The 17605-nt window shown below is 47.9% G+C and overlaps 1 protein-coding gene across 1 annotated transcript in view; it reads right to left on the minus strand.

Annotated features, from left to right (window-relative positions):
* The window catches only part of LOC125714961 (neurexin-3a-like), a 280661-nt gene that overhangs the window by 24216 nt on the left and 238840 nt on the right, over positions 1–17605 (minus strand). The window contains 3 exon segments of the mRNA XM_048986129.1: positions 11657–11753; positions 11755–11965; positions 13393–13479. Of these exon segments, the coding sequence (XP_048842086.1) occupies positions 11657–11753; positions 11755–11965; positions 13393–13479 (395 nt within the window).

Genomic DNA, 17605 nt, shown 5'->3' on the forward strand with positions numbered 1-17605 from the left:
ACGAAGCGGAGAAGCTCAACACAGCTCACCATCAATCTTCTGCTTGGCCTGCTGGATGAAAAAACCCATGGAAGATGGCTTTGTTAATGCAGTATGTTTGCACACTCGCAAAGAGCTGAACCGGACTAAAAAGGGCCAGTTACTGAAAGAAGCCCATTACAGAACGTCCCAGTGTCTCCAGTTAAACAAACGATTGCATTTGGACTCCCTGAAAATGGAGCAGAAATACATTTCTTTGGCCCTTCTGACTTTTACAGTTCATTGAATTCTAAAATTAAAACAAACCATTTTCTTCCATTAAGGAGTCTGAGCCGCCGTTATTACGAGTCCTTCAGATGGTCTCGCTTCTGAGCAGTAACAGCAGGACTTTGCAATTACGCACCATTGCGCATATTTGACAAGATGCTACTTTTTTATACTTTTATTCGGAGATTAAAAAAAAATACATTTACGCACACAGCGTAGCTACTTCCAGTTGAATCTGGTCACTGGAATTACCTTAAAAGTCTTCTATAACCTACAATGTATTCATACTCTTCTCAGTATAAACACAGTAGAATATCTTCACCTGACTTTACAATTCAGGACAGGGCAACAGGAGAGGGAATCCCCAGAGAGCCTGCCGCGTGAAGATAGAACGTCCCACATATATTATTCATCTAACATATGGAAGCACACATATGATTCTGAATGTCTGTGAACATGACATCCTGTATTATTCAAGCATGTGCTCTGGATTCATATAATATTTAGCTTGTCTCCGCTTCAGTCATTCATCCACAGAGTATCAGAAACACAGTAATGGAATTCTGACTATAAAATGTGATAAGTAGCCCGTGTTTTATCGCATGTACTTTCGATATACGTTTTTGCGCAGCCCTGTCTGAGCGCTAAAAGATAGCGATAGCAACTTAGAAATAGCCCTGGGGGCCCTAGCGGGGGAGTGGCATGGATCTTATGCGAATAATAAAGGTCGTCGATGTGGGAAGGAGCCAGGCGGCACCTGGCTGGCTAGCAGTGCAGACACCGGAGCACGGAGTCCTTCACCGGTCTGGAATGAGGTCCTGACCCGTCGGGCCGTTTGTTTAAACAGTCGCTCCCCGTCCAAGACGAGTGCATAAAACTGACTGAAATCTGAAGCTCATATAAGCTGACAGTAATGTATGTGCAATCATGTAGCAGTGGCTTGAAAATGCCTGTAGGGCCAAGGTGACCGCGAGCGTTTCCCTGTGGATGTCCTAGAAGTGGCATGTGACATGGCAGCTGGAAGAGGGGCTGCTCAGGACTCGGATCGGACCGGACCGGGTGCTGCTGAGGTCAGCGAGGGTGACTCCGGGCAGCTTGGTACATCCAGCATTTACATTCAGAAACCTGCCTGACATGCTCTGCCGTGATCAGCATTCATGCAGGCATGTTGGCTCTCGTTCCCTACAGGGTCAGGGGGAGCCTGGAGCCCATGCCCTGAGGCACAGAAGGAGAACACCCAGCACAGGGTGGCAGTCGATCGCAGGACACACACTCTCACACTGAGACTTAAAGCTGTCAGACTGCGGTAGGAAGCCGGGGTACAGGGAGGAGATCCGCTCAGCTAAGGCAGAGCAGGAAAACTACACACACATACCGCTGGGGAGGGATTTTAACCGCCGACTCGCGGCTTGAGGCGACAGCGCTGACCTTGCCATGCGTTCATTTCCAGCTTATTTACTGGGCTTGTCACGCTGAGGCTACAGGTTCCAACTGCCGAGAGGGCAGTGGGCACCAGAGACACAGTATTACCCTCTGTACACACAGCTAGTTAATGTTTACCCGTGTGCCGCGTAACTGGCCGGCGGTAAGAGCAGCCACAGTTTCCGTTGATGGGCACCTGATCCCCTCCTTTCTATCTGCTCTGCTCTCCCTGACAGCCTCATCCCCGTTTTGACAGCAACGCTTTGGGCTGTCGTTATCGTGTCCGATCTCGGCCTCGTGGCAAAGACAGGGAAATATCGTGTATTTGCTGGGGGAATCGGTGGTTCTGGCTGGGGTTGTCTTTCAGGAGTGTGTAACCCTGCCTGGTCCCTCTCCCCGTCAGAGTTACAAACGCACGCCAGCAACAGATACTATTGTCCTTCTGGCCTCCACAGCCTTCCCTTGTGGCCTGGGAGAGTGCGAGGTTGGACTTCCCCCCATCATTCAGCTGTACAGCTAAAGTTAATGTTAAACCATAGAATATAACACAAAATGCCCTTTCTTTCCTTTAACATTTTCACCTCAGGATATGAGAAAACTAAACTTGCCGGAAAATGTAACAGGCAGTTTCAAGAGGGGTCATTTATTTTCCTGTACACGAGGATGTGGCGGCCATCTTAGATCTTTAATCATCTACCCAAACCACAAAGCTCAAGGTTACAGGGGACATGCGAGTCCCCAGGAGTCCCCTCCGCCATGGCCCCAGCGAAATGAGTACGCGACACGCTCAGCTCTGTCAAAAATGCAGAACGTTCGGGCTCAAATACTGCTGCAAACTGTGTGACCAAATTCCGGAAGGAGTATTAGGGGATAAAGAAACAGACCTACTTTTCAGAGTCTGGGGTGAAGGATAGGAAGGATTAAGCTCCACAGTGACATTTAAATTAGCAGCACACCTCCATACCTGGGCAACGCCTAATCAGAGGGGAATGAATTGGAAGACAGTAGGAACGTCCTGTGGAGGAAGAGTAGAGAGATGCTGTAGCTAGTCATGTACAAATGAAGTCCAGGAAAAGTATTAGCATGTGAAGCCCCTTTGCCGTTATGGATGGAAGAACCTGCTGATCAGTTTAGGGTATGAAAGAGTACAGCTTAGGATTGACAGCAGGGAGAATCTCCACATCAGTATGAGAGAGGGAAGAGGCAAGGAGTCCAAAAATGTATGCAGAGATTTCATTAGAGAGATGTGGAAATTCAGAGAAGGGCCTCGTTGCACTGTTTCCCTGCGCTTATACGGACTGCGGCGTATTTAATGCACAAAGGTGTTTACAAAGCAGCCCCCCGTCAACACAAGGACGTCTTTAAAGCTCGTGAGAGTCACTCAGGCGTGGACTGAGCAGCACGGGGGCCAATCGGAGCCAGCTGACTGGCTGTCCTCGCCTACCGGCTCCTCAGCGTCGGACCGCTGATATGGGGTCCAGCGCTTAAGAGCCCTCGCTGGGGCAGCCCGATTAAGTGTGTGGAGTGTGTGATGTGAAAAAGGGGTTAATTGCATATTCAATATGTTAGCCGATGTCACCCTGAGTGAAGACGACAGTGACAAAGGCGACGCCGGTCTGTGATGTTGGCTCGGACCGGAAAGAGGAATCGCAGCATTTTCCCCGTATCGCCCCAGGAGGAACCTTTTGTTGTTGTAGGTAATTAAATGCTGATTTCCATGTTTCATTTAATTGCCTTTGATAACTGACAGTAGATGTAAAATGTGTCTTTTCTGGGGACCTTCTCCGTTAACACACACATCATAATATTATTTTAGCCTCAATTCATAGAAAACAAACAGAACATGAGGCAGGGGACAATACGGAGAATGGATAAACACTGACAATTCTCAGAGCACATTTGTCCCAAAACCCACAAACTTTCTGATGAAATGGGGAAATAAATTACTTTGAAAGTAATATTTTATCAAGAAACAAAGACCTGACTTTCTGTAGATATAACAAAATAACTTGTTGACGCAAAGCTGTCCGACAAAAAATGAACTCAACTCTTTATCTCACCTTTAAACTCATTGCAAACCCAGGTGACAGAGGTGCTAACCACTGTACCACCATGCCACCCCAGGAGAATACCTTAGGGTCTTAACTGGGGACTCCTGGTAACATGCACCCCCCACTCCCCTCCCCCATTCATAAAACTTGCATCTACCCTCTTATCGTCCTCCCAGTCTCTGTCAGTGATGTACGGCATGGCCTGTGGAGGCCTGTCGGAGCCCCCCCCCCCCAAAACGAGCAGTGCCTACCCAGCTGAGCTGTAGCCCCCTCACATGCTGCCCACCCACCCGTGAAAGCCCCCCTCCAATACGCTCACCCTCATTGCAAGTGCACGTCTGTACACACCAACCTGCCCCCTCCCCCCCCCCACCGCACTCCCACCTCCCCTGCAGCTCTTTGCACTGCACCCCGGATTCAGCCGCCATGCGCCTCATGTCCTTGCTGAAGATTGCTCTCACAAAAGCAAGTACTGTCTGTGATAACAGGTGGGACTTTCTCAGCGGAACCTGGTGAAATGACTGACCTGCTATGTCCCCGAGTCCCTATTCATCATTATGCAGGAATAAAACCCTCGTATTCTCTGGCTCCATCAAGCCACATTCGGCACTGAATCGTTTTTTTCCTTCCATAACTGACATCTTAAAATCAGGGTGTATTAAGCGAGAACAATTTAAATGTTAAGGATTCCTCACTTGACATCAGACTACTGATTATCTAATGACATACGATTTCATTCACACAGAAATACATGGTTTATACTTTTCTTCTTTATCCAGTTAAAATGAAGTCACATTATGTAACTGGAAACTACTTTCCATCCATCTTCTGGTGAAGCTTTTGTGGGGGGGGTGGGGGATTGGGATCTGTCCCAGGAAGCACAGGGCTTAAGGTCGGAATCCATGACGGGATCCCGCCAGACTGAAAAGTGAGTGGTGGCAGCGTACCGAACCCCAGGCTAGTCCCAGCTCATGAGCTCTTCCACTTTTATACATTTTTACACGTTGATCGTTTCACAGACACTCCCATCTCTCCGACTGCAAACCCCAAGCATAAAAGTACTTTTAGGTCCATTTGCTGCGAGGGAGAGCAGGACTGCTGCTGCTCATTCAGTTTCGCCATGAAAGGAAGCTTATTCTGTGTCTCCTTTGGCAGGAAGACCACCGCAAAGCCCTCATGCAGCATTTCTCCTGGAATCATAGCAGCACAAGACAAAAAGTGTCCTTTTAAGCTGGCCGGCATGTAATGACGAGCAGTGATGCATGTGAGATATGAATAAGCAGCTTTAATTTCATTGTTTAAAGAAAGCACCTCATATTACAAGTTCTTAAACACTATGGAAGCTGCCCCTTGTATCTCCATAACTACCACAACCCCTGGCTGCCCTGCATCTCCTTAACTACTACACCCCTACTGCCCTTTATCTACTTAACTACCTGCTCTGCATCTCCTTAACTACTACACCCCCTACTGCCCTGTACTGTATCTACTTAACTACCTGCCCTGCATCTACTTAACTACCTGTCCTGCATCTCCTTGCAGACTAGTGCAGGTACAGTCTTTTCGCTTTATCCATGTTTAATAAGATGCTACAGTATTCAGAGTGTCATTTCCAAAGGTCTTCAGTATTGGGCCAAATGTTATATTCCTCTCGGAACTGTAAGAAATGTATCTGGACCACACACTGTGCTTCACTTCCTCAACGATTCTTATTGCAATCGCAAGTCACCGGTGGCCCTGAATGTTTGCCGGAAACGCCTGGACACCCTTTGTGCTGAGGGTCTTTCTGACTGCAGCCGCGCCATTAACTCTGCAGGCTGTTCCTCAGCCTTGTAGGGATTGGTGGGATTTTGCACCATGGCTGCACAATAATCCCACCGGAACTAAGAACATCGACACAAGTGCATTGTTTGGTGGCTGTAAGGAAAAACCGGAATCTTGATCTGGTTCAGAAGACCTAATGTTAGCACTGCAAAAATAAAGGTCTGTGTAAGATCACTTAGGGTATTATATGTATAAACATAACTAAAGGAGATGAAATGCCATCTCATTGTTCGAGCACAATACTCTGGGGATATTTCCTTCTTAGTTACAGATCCTGCATGTCTTGTATGATGGTGCATCCATCACATGCAGGCCGCATGGGGTTACGCTACTGCAGAGCCACCAGAGTATAGCATAGCCACTCTGATAGGGTGCTGTGGGTGTTTCTGCTTTGTGATGGTGATGCCTGCTCACCCAGTATCAACTCACAGGAGCCTCATCAGGATGATCCTCAGGACTCCCAAATGAATTTGCTCCCTCCCGACTCCCGGGTTCAGCCTGGTCTACAGGCATTACTAGCGATCTAATCCACACTTCCATGCGGTGACTGTCTTGTGGTTTTGCTGCCCTTTGCTGTGGGAACATTAAGACCACGTTCTTTTTGATGACCCCATTAGCTTCTGAACAGGAGAGCATAAAGAAGATCACCAAATCACAGAGGGGCGCATTCAAAGTGCTTTGCCCAATTTCTGCAAAAAATAAACAAAAGTACGTCGTCAAACCACGTTATCTTTTACATACAATTCCTGCTTCCGATGCACAATTGTCTTTTAATAGACCCATGAAATTATACTGCCTTTACATCTTATAACGGATGTATACTGAGGATATGAATCAACTTAATTGCTCCTGTAATTAGGCTCCTTTGAGGGATGCTGAGGGCTGTGAGATTCAAACACATACTGGGAGCTTCCTGTCCCCGATGTCCTCAGCTAAAATGAACCCCGAATCCTGCGACATTCATCACTGGGGTCTGCGGGGCGCCCTGGTCAACCCGCCACAAAACAGGAGGACTGTGATGTCCAGGGTGACGATCCCCAAAAGATCACAGCGATGCAGCGAATCCGTCGCACCTCCAGCTCTCTTCTGAGGATGAAGCGCGACTGAGAGACAGACAGCTCTGCCTCTGAAGGACTCTTTAACACATAACTGCATTAACCAAGGATTAGAGCAGCTCACTAGCCTTTCCTCACTCGAGCATTAATTATTACACTTACTTAGCGCACGAGAACCTTTCGACGTACAGAGATAGGCTGGTCTCTCTCACCGGTTCATTTAAGTTTTATTATATTTTGGAGGTGCTGCACATGATAGAGTGAGGAAGGACGCTCTAGCCCTGCTGTTTCTGCTGCTCATTTGATCTCACATAAGCATTAAGGAGAAGTCCATACCCTGGACCCCACTGATGTGAGCGTGTAACCTGCGGATCTGCAGTTTTTCAGCCCTTCAAGAAGCGTTACTACCAGAGCTGATGACGAGAGGTCCAAATCGCGACAGAATGCATCAGTGGGCAAGCCAGAATGATTGGGAGCAGCCGGGCTGCATTCAGATTGGAAATAATTTGACGCCTCAAATTTAAAATTTATCACGCGTTTACATATTGATTCTGGAAAGTTTTTTTTGGGGGCACCTGCAGTGCAGCATTTGCATTTGTTCTGGGGGCTCCGGTGTGGCTGTTCAAGACGCTCGATCTCCCTGAGAGTAAACATCTAGCTGACGCCGCACCCTGCCACATGGAGGCTGCCTGCCCAACGCTGCACGCTCCCACCATTTGCTCAGGGTGTTTTCCCAGTTCGGGTAAGACACCGTAAAATATCACAGAGCCGATAACGTTATGGATACGAACGGCAGAGATGCACTGTTTACAAAACCTCGCCGGCATGAGATACCCGCTACCTGCAGCACGGCCCCGACCAGCTTCTTGCGTTCCCTGCCGCTTCCAGGTAGCCAGTAAACAACGCAGTAGCTGGATATATTCAGAAAATTTTGACATCATTCAAAAGGTGGTCTACTCTTGCGTGACTAGGAGCTCCACCCTTCTTGGACGGAAAACATTCTACAATCCGAAATGCCACACGTGTGCTGCATGTGTATTTCACACGCCAATGTAACCCAACGGCCTATAGCATGCAGCGTCATGCTGCCACTAAGCTTCATATTCAGAACGCGGTCTGACTGGAAATGATATCGACTGAACCCAATTAACCTAAAGCTCAGTGTCAGAAACATGGTCCCTTATTACTAAAGCATAAACCCCTTTTTCTGACCCTTGTACCTGAACTCTCCGCGACAGGGGAGGACTGGAGGGTGAGACTCCAACACGCGTCCTCTGAAGTTCCTCACTTGCCAAACATGATTCTCTCGAGAGACCCTGTTTGCATAGAGTCGTGACGGCAAAATAATCCAACCGCATCGCTGGTGCAGCTTCTGTCCAGCTGCCTTTTGCTGGTTCACCGGTCACCGACAATGTTGCAATCCAGTTAAATCAGCCCCAATTTGAGGACCGTAATCCTTCTACATTTAGTCAGCATAGCAATTTTGATACTTGTTCAGTAAAAAATGGAAACGGACGCTGACAGTAGAGACCAGAAATGCTTTATACTGTAAAAGATCATAAATTTTGATTTCCAGACAGCTAAGCTTATTTTGTGTTCCTACCCAACGAAGTGCAATGTCCAGCTCTTCCTCCTCCTGCTCCTAACCTATGAGATCCAGCAGTGAACTTTGCTGCCAAACCAAGTCGAAATGACGGAAGCGACACAAAGGCCTAAGGGGCAGGCTGAAATTGATCGAATCGTTCCTCCCATGATCCTCGGGGGCAGATAACGATTAAGTAGGGAAGATGAACACGGCCGACAACCTTCTTGACTGCATCACAGTGGCCTGTGTGTGGTCCTGTCCAATCAGACAGCTCCCCGAAAAACAGGAAAGGGGGGGAGGGGGGGCACTGTCCTTACAGCAAATGCACGCGTTTATATAAAGCTTCACCTGTCTGCTCATATTCCTCATTCTTTAATTAAATAATTATGGCGATGATGCAGTGGTCCTCTTGGCCCAAACGGCTGCATGGACACATGTGGCAGCAGCTGGACTCGAACTCTCATCCGAAATTATAAGACAGAAGCGGAGGATTAGTCACTGCGCTGAGAGGCATGGTATTTACTGTAAGATGGCCGGCACTATTAAGCAGGTGAAACGATGACGACAATTCCAGGAAGTGACCTGGGGAGCAGCGGCAATGCAGGAATAGAGCACTTGAGTAATTCAAGCATTGTTTATAACCACGATCAAAGGACCCAGCACGGAGAGACTGTTGCCGTGTGGTAGAAACCATCTCTTGATCCTCTAGGGATTTTCGGAATGATGTGCTGAGATATATTTCAATACGCAGCCTGTGGGGGTCATTCTATACAACATGAAAACAGGAGAGAAATCCAAGACTCTGACACATTTGATTTAAAACATCATTTCCAGTTTAAAATCTGAGTTTTTGCCATTTTTAGCAGCAACATATCGACAGAGAAGCGGCGATATTTAGGGAAACGCACAGGAGAGAAGTAGGACAAGCCTGAAGATTACTCTAATTAATTGTCACACCCCGGAGACAGGCCTTATCGTCCTCTGTAATCTGATGACACTTGAAAAGCGTGTGCTGGCAAACAGAGAGGCTCTGAGAGCCAGTATCTCCTCTGGAAATCAGTGCTGCATATCCAGCCACTGAGAATCCGTCTCATCGCCGCTAGGAGGTGCGAGTGCAGCTAATCGAGAATGTGCACGACAAACATCGACAGGGGAAGAGTACTGTACACGACACCTCAGCATCAGCATCGCGGCATGCGGGCAGCGGCGCTGGCTGTGAGCGACATGTTCCCACATGCAGAGATTGTTCAGCACTCGGCTAATATGACTGTTATCTGGTATCTCTGGCGGTATTCATTCCCGAACCCGGAACACGAAAATAAAGTTAATATCAGTCAGGCCTCGGGCTCCTCTGTGGGCGACCGCTGATTTAGCCCTGGCTAGCGAGCGGCTAACTGCGGCTACCCCCTGCCAGAGACACCCCAGGGGTACTGAAGACCTGCGCTGTATGAGCCCACCATGCTGGGTCAGCCTCGCTAGACGCTGGGAGCTTCCTGCTCATCCCCTGGAGCTGTTATTCATAAAACAACAGGCCGGTTCCTCCCTTCCGTTCTGCAGCCGTATAGCAGCAAAGCGCGTAGGATATTCAGGGGCCCGCCGGAAACAGCATGTAACCATGGTTACCATGGTGACACCATCGCACCCTGCACCTCCTGCCTCCGGGCCCGATCGCCCGCTCCCACACCCGCGGGTCACCGGGTCCTTCCCCCACCCGCATTTTGTTTTGGCATTCCGCTCCTTTTGAATAACCGGCACGGGAGGATAAGAGTGAAATAAGGGCTTCCGGAGGGAACTCCGGGAAGCGATAAACCCAGAAGGGATACGTAATGAATTCCGGGCCCCGGGAAGAAAGAGGCTTTAACTTTAGGAAAAGGGTTTAGGATTAAAAAGGAGAGGAATGTTAGGGCCCGCAAGCCCATAAGACATCCGTACCGATTGCTATTTAAAAAATAAATAAAATTCATGGCAGCAGGTCTCTGAAAAAAAATAGCATCCGGTGTCCACGCAAATCCTGGTGCATAACCCAGCCGCCTTAACATCAGCCATGGATCTAAATTCCAATCCTGAATGTGGCCGCGGCTCCCAAACTGCAGACTCAGCCCCCACCCCAAATCTTGAGACTGTTGACACACCAGTTATTCCAAACTGACAGCAAAAAAAAAATCAGTCATCTCTCAGCTCAGGATCATCCCGGAATGCGGTGCGGCGATCGGAAATCGCGGGATCGCATTAGGCAAAACAAAGACTGCGGTGGGAGCCCATCCGTCACGCTCGGTGGGGCGTCCCCGCGGGGCGACAGGCACCGGCGGGCCATGCGGCGACGCGTCAGGAGATCAGCAGAGAGTCCAAACGGTGTCAGCGCGGAGGTGCCGCCCAGACCTGAGTTATGACTTTAATATTATACACGCCAGGTCCATTTGTTCTTCAGCATCCACAGAAAGAAAATAAAAAAAAACCAACGGGCACTGTAATCATATTTCGCCGAGGCGCTGACATTTATTGGCTCACCGTCAATGTGTATTTGGAAAGCACTCGGTTTTACTGTCAAGAGCGTAGGTGCTCATATGAGGAGCCAGAACCGACTCAGGGCTTGTCCAAAACCAGCGGGCACGCGCGGGAGATGAGGAAAAGCCGAATGCTGGTGTCAGACTGATGTTACGCATTAGTACGGGAGCAAATCACAGCTTCAGTGAATGGATAAATGGAAATAGACAGAGAGACTGACAGATGTATGCTGGCTGCTTTTTAACGATGTATCTGATGCCATTATTGACATGAGCTAAGGTGGCCATAGTAACAGCAGGACGATAAAATGTGGGGCATCTACTGGAGTCTCACCTTCACAGGCAATGAAAAAATGTAATCGAGCAAAAGAAAAAAAAACGTGGACAAGAAAGCTGGACGAGGAGGCACAGCTGTAGGATGAAAGCATTACACGGGCGATGCACAGTGTCTGACTTCACCGGAGCTGCACAACATGCAAGTGGACATGCCTGTCTTGCACGCTGCAGAGCGGCAAACAGATGGCGACAGTGGCGGGACGGCGTGGGTTAGGCACTTATTTACGGAAGCGCTGCCGGCAACACAGAGGCGACGGGAGATGGAAGGTAAAGTCGCCCATTAATGAAGCCCTCTTGAATATAGGGGCAGGATGCAGTGGGCTTTACGCAGGACTGGTAAAGCGCTGCATTTGGGGACAGAGCCGGCATAAGGTATCCTGCGGGCGACGCGCCATCTCCAGGCTCACAACCTCTGTCTCTCGCTGCCGCTCCCCTGAGGAGCCTGAAGAGCCGGCCTTCACGCTGGCTGATATTTTATTTAAGTAATGTGGCTCGGGACGGGCTCAGTGTTGCAGAGGGTGACGACGGAGCCCATCCTGGGATTTCAGGCGCTGTTCTCACAGATAGTTTGTGACAGGATCTAGCAGCCCCCCTCCCCTCCCTGGGCTTTCCCAGCATTCCCAGTGCCGGTACCTGGATGGTGGGAGAGCTGCGTTGCTTGCGGGTGGTGGTGGTGGACAGCGTGGTGGTAGTCTCAATGAAGGTGGTGGACATCTCGGGCGGCAATGCGGGTGGTGGTGGCAGCGCCCAGCACGGAGGGCACCTCGCCCACCAGGCGTACGCTGCCGTTGGTGCGGATGTTGGCGTTGCGCTCTGCCGCCATGGTAAGCACCTTCAGGCCGTTGTAATACAGGCCTGTCAGCTGACCCTGGTACGGACGTCCGCGGTCCGTGCCGCCTATCGTGATGGTCGCCTGGGTGTTGAAGATGGTCAGCTGCCGGCCTAGATGGGTGTGGGGGGTGGGTGGGGGGGTGGAGAGCAGAAATAAAGAACTCAACTGGCCCTTTTGTAGCTCTCTCTGGGGGTGGCGCTCAGACCAGGTTTGCCTATTATTTCAACATATAAATCAAGCCCTTTTTATCAAGACTATGAGATTTATTACCGGTTTAATTGACAGGTGCACCTACAGGTTACATTTTGCCCCTAATGGGACCTTCAACTATTCACAAGCAAAGTGTCCATGATTTGAGGTTTAATGATTCAATACGTTAGATGGGGGCCTGCAGGCTGCAATAAAGCTGCTCTTATATGAGCCGTAATGGATGATCCTCATCAGGAGGTGCCTGCGGACCCCAGGGTGGGACAGGTCACAGCTTATGAGGTCTTCCTTTTTAATTATGATCGTGGCCGCGAAAGGGATCCGCAGAAACAAAGGAAAGGTCACGTCTGAATTTTTTTCCCCCCCATTAAAATGATACATTTGGCTCAGTTGAAAGAAAAAAAATTCAACTCGGCTGAAATGTAGGACTGAAATTATTTTGGGGCTTCACAGATGAAATGTTATGGCAAGGGTTCTGGAGGAAAAAAGACTTTTTAATAATAGGGTATAGTACGAGTGCTTTTAGGTCAGTCGCAAAAAGCATGTTTTTTTCCCTTTTATTCTTGCCTTTATTAGTTATTTAAAATAACCAGCAGGACTGGTTCAGAAATTCCTAATAACTCATTTAAACACATGCATAGATGCCAAAACACACCGAGGCCATGCAGAGCTGAGCAGCCACTGAGTGCTTGGCAGCCTTTATGGGTATTATGAACCACGCCAGACCAAGAGAGCAGCGTGTGGATGTGACAGGACCCAGCGCTGGTGCTCTAGTTGTGTATTTAGGAAATACACACCACTGATTACATGTTATGATATTTAAATGCACTTTATAATGAGATTATGTCTTACTTGAAATACGGAGGACCCTCGATCCAACCCCGTCAGGTAATAAATAATAAATATGAGGCAGTTTTACAAGAAACATACAAATGAATCAGAGACTAAACAATTACGTTTTGTGGCTTTTGGGTTTATGAGGAGAGTTAACAGAGACAGGTTTAGTCATGCTACAGAGGACATTTATATGATTTACCCGCTCATGCATTTCACGTTAAAACAGACGGGGGGGGGGGGGGGGGGGGGGGGGCGGAGGGGGGGGGGTTAAGCACCAGTGCTTCCTACTAAAGAGAGCAACAGACAATCAAAACATAAAAGTCAAACAAAAAGCACGTGAATCCAAGACGAAACTGCGAACACAAAGAATCTTGAGTTTGATTTGCCGTGTTAAGTCATTTTAAAATTGTTTTTGTTTTTTTTTTAGTTAAAACAGTTAAAAATAAGCAAAGAAAAGGTAAAAATAAAAGTTCAGAAGTTTAACGGTGGTTACCTTTCTCCTGTAGCCACTCTTCTGGCCGGGTTTTTTTGAATGTGATTTTCTTACTAGCTGTTTGAGAGCGCTCAGTGTCGCTGCCGCCTTTAAAGTTTAAGAAACAGCTTAAGACAGTCGTCAGTCGCAACAGAAACACTTCCCATTTAGACATTGTTTAAAACACGTTTAGCCACTTTTTATGAGGATTTATGACGTTTTTTCAATTCATTTTAATACCGAAAGGCATGAATCAAAAACACTAAGCATGTAATCAATCAATGGTTTCTTTTCTTGCAAAACCTGTATTATTAGTTTAGCCTAAAAGCCTCAACACAACAACATTCGGTCACTATGACTCTAAATGAACAGATAAGGTATATTGCTGAAATAATTTTGTTAACGCTAATTCAATATCCACTAACATGAGGAAGAAAAAGCTATAATCATGCAGATATTTACAACATGTTCAATGACAAACTTGAATTAAAACTGATGTAGTTAAATTACACTCAGCAATGGTCCAATGGACAGCATTCATACCAAGAGAAAAATCAGTTCAGTAGTGTTTTGGGGAAAGGAGAGAAGGGCGACTCACATTGGAACTCAAGCTAATTTGGTACTCCAGTGAAAACCTGTATGAAATGACCTCAATTGAATGGCTTTATTGGAGGTTAAGATGAGAGCACTGAAGGAGCTCTGAAGGGTTTGCAGAGTTAATGGTAGGGTTGAGACACCACAAACTGATGCCTCCTTCTGGTAGGGGAGAGGTATAGCAACACGAGGGTGTGCTTTTCTACCAGATGGGGGTGACAGTCAAGACTAAGAGCTGGGGTTTCGTGATGGCGTGTGGCAGTGCATAACCACAGTTCTTAGAGAAAAATGCAATATCAAAAACACTGTCTTTCACAATCATGACGATTTGCTGTTTAGTGTGAATTTTTCTGCTAGGTAGCAGTTGTAGCTTCAGACTGCAAAAAAAAAAAATCCTGAATACTGAGTGACACAAGAGCAAATGTAACCGTCTAGCTAGAAGCCGGGATGCTGTCAGACCAAGGACTTGATCCTGAAACCTGAGTCAGAAATCCAGTCCCATAAACACTGAACCTCCAGCTGCTTGATGAACAGGTCAGGCTTCTCTAATAGTATCAAAGCCCCGGTTTCAGACCCAGTGAGGATCTGAGATGTATTTGGGATGGCTTGAATTTGTGGGGGGGGGGGGGGGGGGGGGGGGGGCTGGGTGGTCTTTGCAGTGCTTGGATAGCCGTTTCACCTGTTTGAACCTCACTTCCTGTGGCCTGTACTATGAAGCGGGGTTACTGAAATCCGACAAGTTACCCCGATAAGCCAGTAACCCTGCTTTGTAGTACAGGCCACTGATCCTCACTTACGAAACTGCTAGGCGTAAACATGACACTGATCACTGATCAGTAGTCACACACTGTACTGTATGAGGCATGGGTTCGAATCCCATGTCGGCCAAGGTCCTTAAAAACACCATCAGAAGTGACACCTCTGCAGAGGAGCTCAGTGGGGTGAGGGTGGCCTGGCAATGAGGTGTCCTTCAGGAGGGCACGTAGGCCCATTTGCTGAAGACAGAGAGAGAGAGAGAGAGAGAGAGAGAGCACTTAGGGATAAGGGCAAGCGGATGAGGAGACGAGCTCTGCGTGAGGCCATACTGAGGGCTAACTCCGCGTGCCACTCCGAGGACATGCTAGATCAATCCCACGATTCCCAGAGCCCATAAAGCTGGAATTACATTACGGCAACTACTTGAAGGGCTCCTTGAGTTGTGAGAAACAAAGCCTGTTTTACAGAGTTTCATCTTGAGAAAGAACGAGTACATTTATTGCTGTTCAGGTTCACAGAAGTTCAGAAGAGCTACGCAGCATTTCTTTTAATGTCATATGCAGCTCTGGAAAAAATTAAGAGACCACAGCAAATTTTTCAGTTTCACTTATTTTTCAATTTATGGGTGTGTGCCTGAGATTTTTTGCCAACTACAGTCTGGCTCTTCCCTGCTTCTCACCAATGAAGGGCTTCTTCCTTGCTTTATGGGTCTTCAGTCCTGCTTCTAGGAGCCTGATATGAACTGTCCTAGCAGTGCACTTCACACCTGCACTTAATGTTTCCCATTCCTTTTGAAGGTCACTTGAGGTCATCCTTCGATTCATGAGAAACTCTCTATTAAGTTAACGGTCATCTCTGGAAAGCCGCTTCCTCCCTCTGTCTGGCTGCTTTCAGGTCATTCCCAGTGTCTCCTGCTTCACCGTGTTCTTGTGTACTGGAGTCTTAGATACTCTGAGCCTGGAAGCAGCCTGTCTTCTGGTATAACCTTCTGTCAGGAAAACCAGGACGGAGCCAGAATTTAAAAATGCATATTTAAAAAAAAAAAAAAAAGTAGAGTGGTCTCTTAATCTTTTCCAGGGGAGAATATTGTATATTACCAGAGAAATCGGAATGTACATTGTCCAAATGCAGCTAAGCATTGTTTAATTTTGTATTCCGAAGAGCAGCTGGAAGCTGGAAACAATAATGTGGGCTTAGCGGTGAGTCGGGGGGTGGGGGCAGGTTTCTGCGCTGGCTTCTTCAAAGACGGCGGGGGGGTAGTGAGCACTGAGTGGGGGGGACCGAGGAACAGGGTTAATCGACATGCATCTGCAGAGCCTTTGATCTGCCTGGGCATGGTCTGTGGGGGGACAGATACACTTCTCTTTGAAGGTGGGGGGGTGGGGGGGAGGGGTTGAGGGCAGCTATAGTGATATTCTACCCCATCAGTAAACTAAGGCCCAGTGCAGCACACCTTGATGGGACAGGAAGGCCATAATTACCCATAATTCGCTGCTTGATTGCTCACCATGGACGGTAGCCAGAAGTGACCTGAACACCTAGAGTACGATCCTTCTGAGGACACACTTAGCCACAGAGGGATAAAACCTATCGACCGCGCTACTTACCAAAACACCCTCAGACGCAGGCTGCTCGGATGGCAGCCATCCATCACACCAGTCATCGTCATGGCAACCCCTTGCCGTACCCCGCACGCCGCTTTGACAGAGCAGCACTTCTGTTGATGCCTGGGGCCCTTTAAGGCCAGGTATGTGGCAACCACGCAATAAGAGGTGCAGGCAACTAGAGGGCACCACGTGCCCAGAGGAGGATGATAGGCAGGCAACTGGGCCAATCACATCCACCCTGGCCCAGTTACATCTCAGCAGATAAAGGATTCGAGGGGCTCCTTAATTAAGGGAATGAGGTTACAGGAGAGGGAGATTTTATAGAAGAGATACTCTTGTTTGCTGCTTACTGTTGTGTTGGTTCGCTATCTGTGCACGTTAGCTAATTGAAACCTTTTGGTTTACTGTTAACTTCCCCACATGGTGAGGCAGGCAGGTCAGAGCATGTGCCGAACACACATCATGCCGCAAGAAGCTGCGGATCACACAACCAGTTTAAGGGTTATTAGCCCGGCTGAGACTGATGAGTGGGGGGGGCACAAAACCACAGAGACAAATACTGACTATGAACCATAAACTAAAAATATGTGGAAGAGGCAGCACCAAACACAGGAATTACCTCTAGATGTCAGAACACTAAAGGGGAGGAGGTGATCACCGCTGTTGTGGTGATCGGTGGCTTGTTGGGCCCCTTACACTCACATGTGACATCCGTAACCATGATGGGACTGCAGGCGGAACAAGTGCCCCAACCACCAGCAAAAGGCAGCAACATCTAGCAATGCTGAGCCCTGTCATATTCGCAAACAGCAATCAAAGTTCTGCTAATCAACATCACAGGCCATAATTATATGAACGACAAAAGAATGGGGTCCAACCGCTTTAAGGTTTCAAGAAATGGTGAAAGGCAGAGCTGAAGTTCTGAGGAGGAGTGTGACCAAAAAAAAACAGAAGTAAAGATTACTGTGCTCAAATTATGAGAAACAAATTTCATAAATTTCTGAAAGAGACGTTTTGCTCTTCTAAGAAAGAGTTTCACACAAAAAAGTGGAAAGACGAACTTAATAAGAGTGCTTTAAATAACATTATATTCAAGTAGGTGTGGCCTTTGTGGGGCAGGATCATGTGATCAGGAAGAATATGCCAAACTCCTGTCACCTGTTACTTCTGCAGTATCTCCCAGGTAATCCAGTCCAGACAGTGATGGCCATTCCTGTATTAAACCTGACTCATGTCAAAAACTCTCCCCATTTTCTCTTGCCTTGCCGTTTCCATTA

The sequence above is a fragment of the Brienomyrus brachyistius genome, chromosome 19 (genome assembly GCF_023856365.1).
Source record: "Brienomyrus brachyistius isolate T26 chromosome 19, BBRACH_0.4, whole genome shotgun sequence".
Lineage (NCBI taxonomy): Eukaryota > Metazoa > Chordata > Actinopteri > Osteoglossiformes > Mormyridae > Brienomyrus > Brienomyrus brachyistius.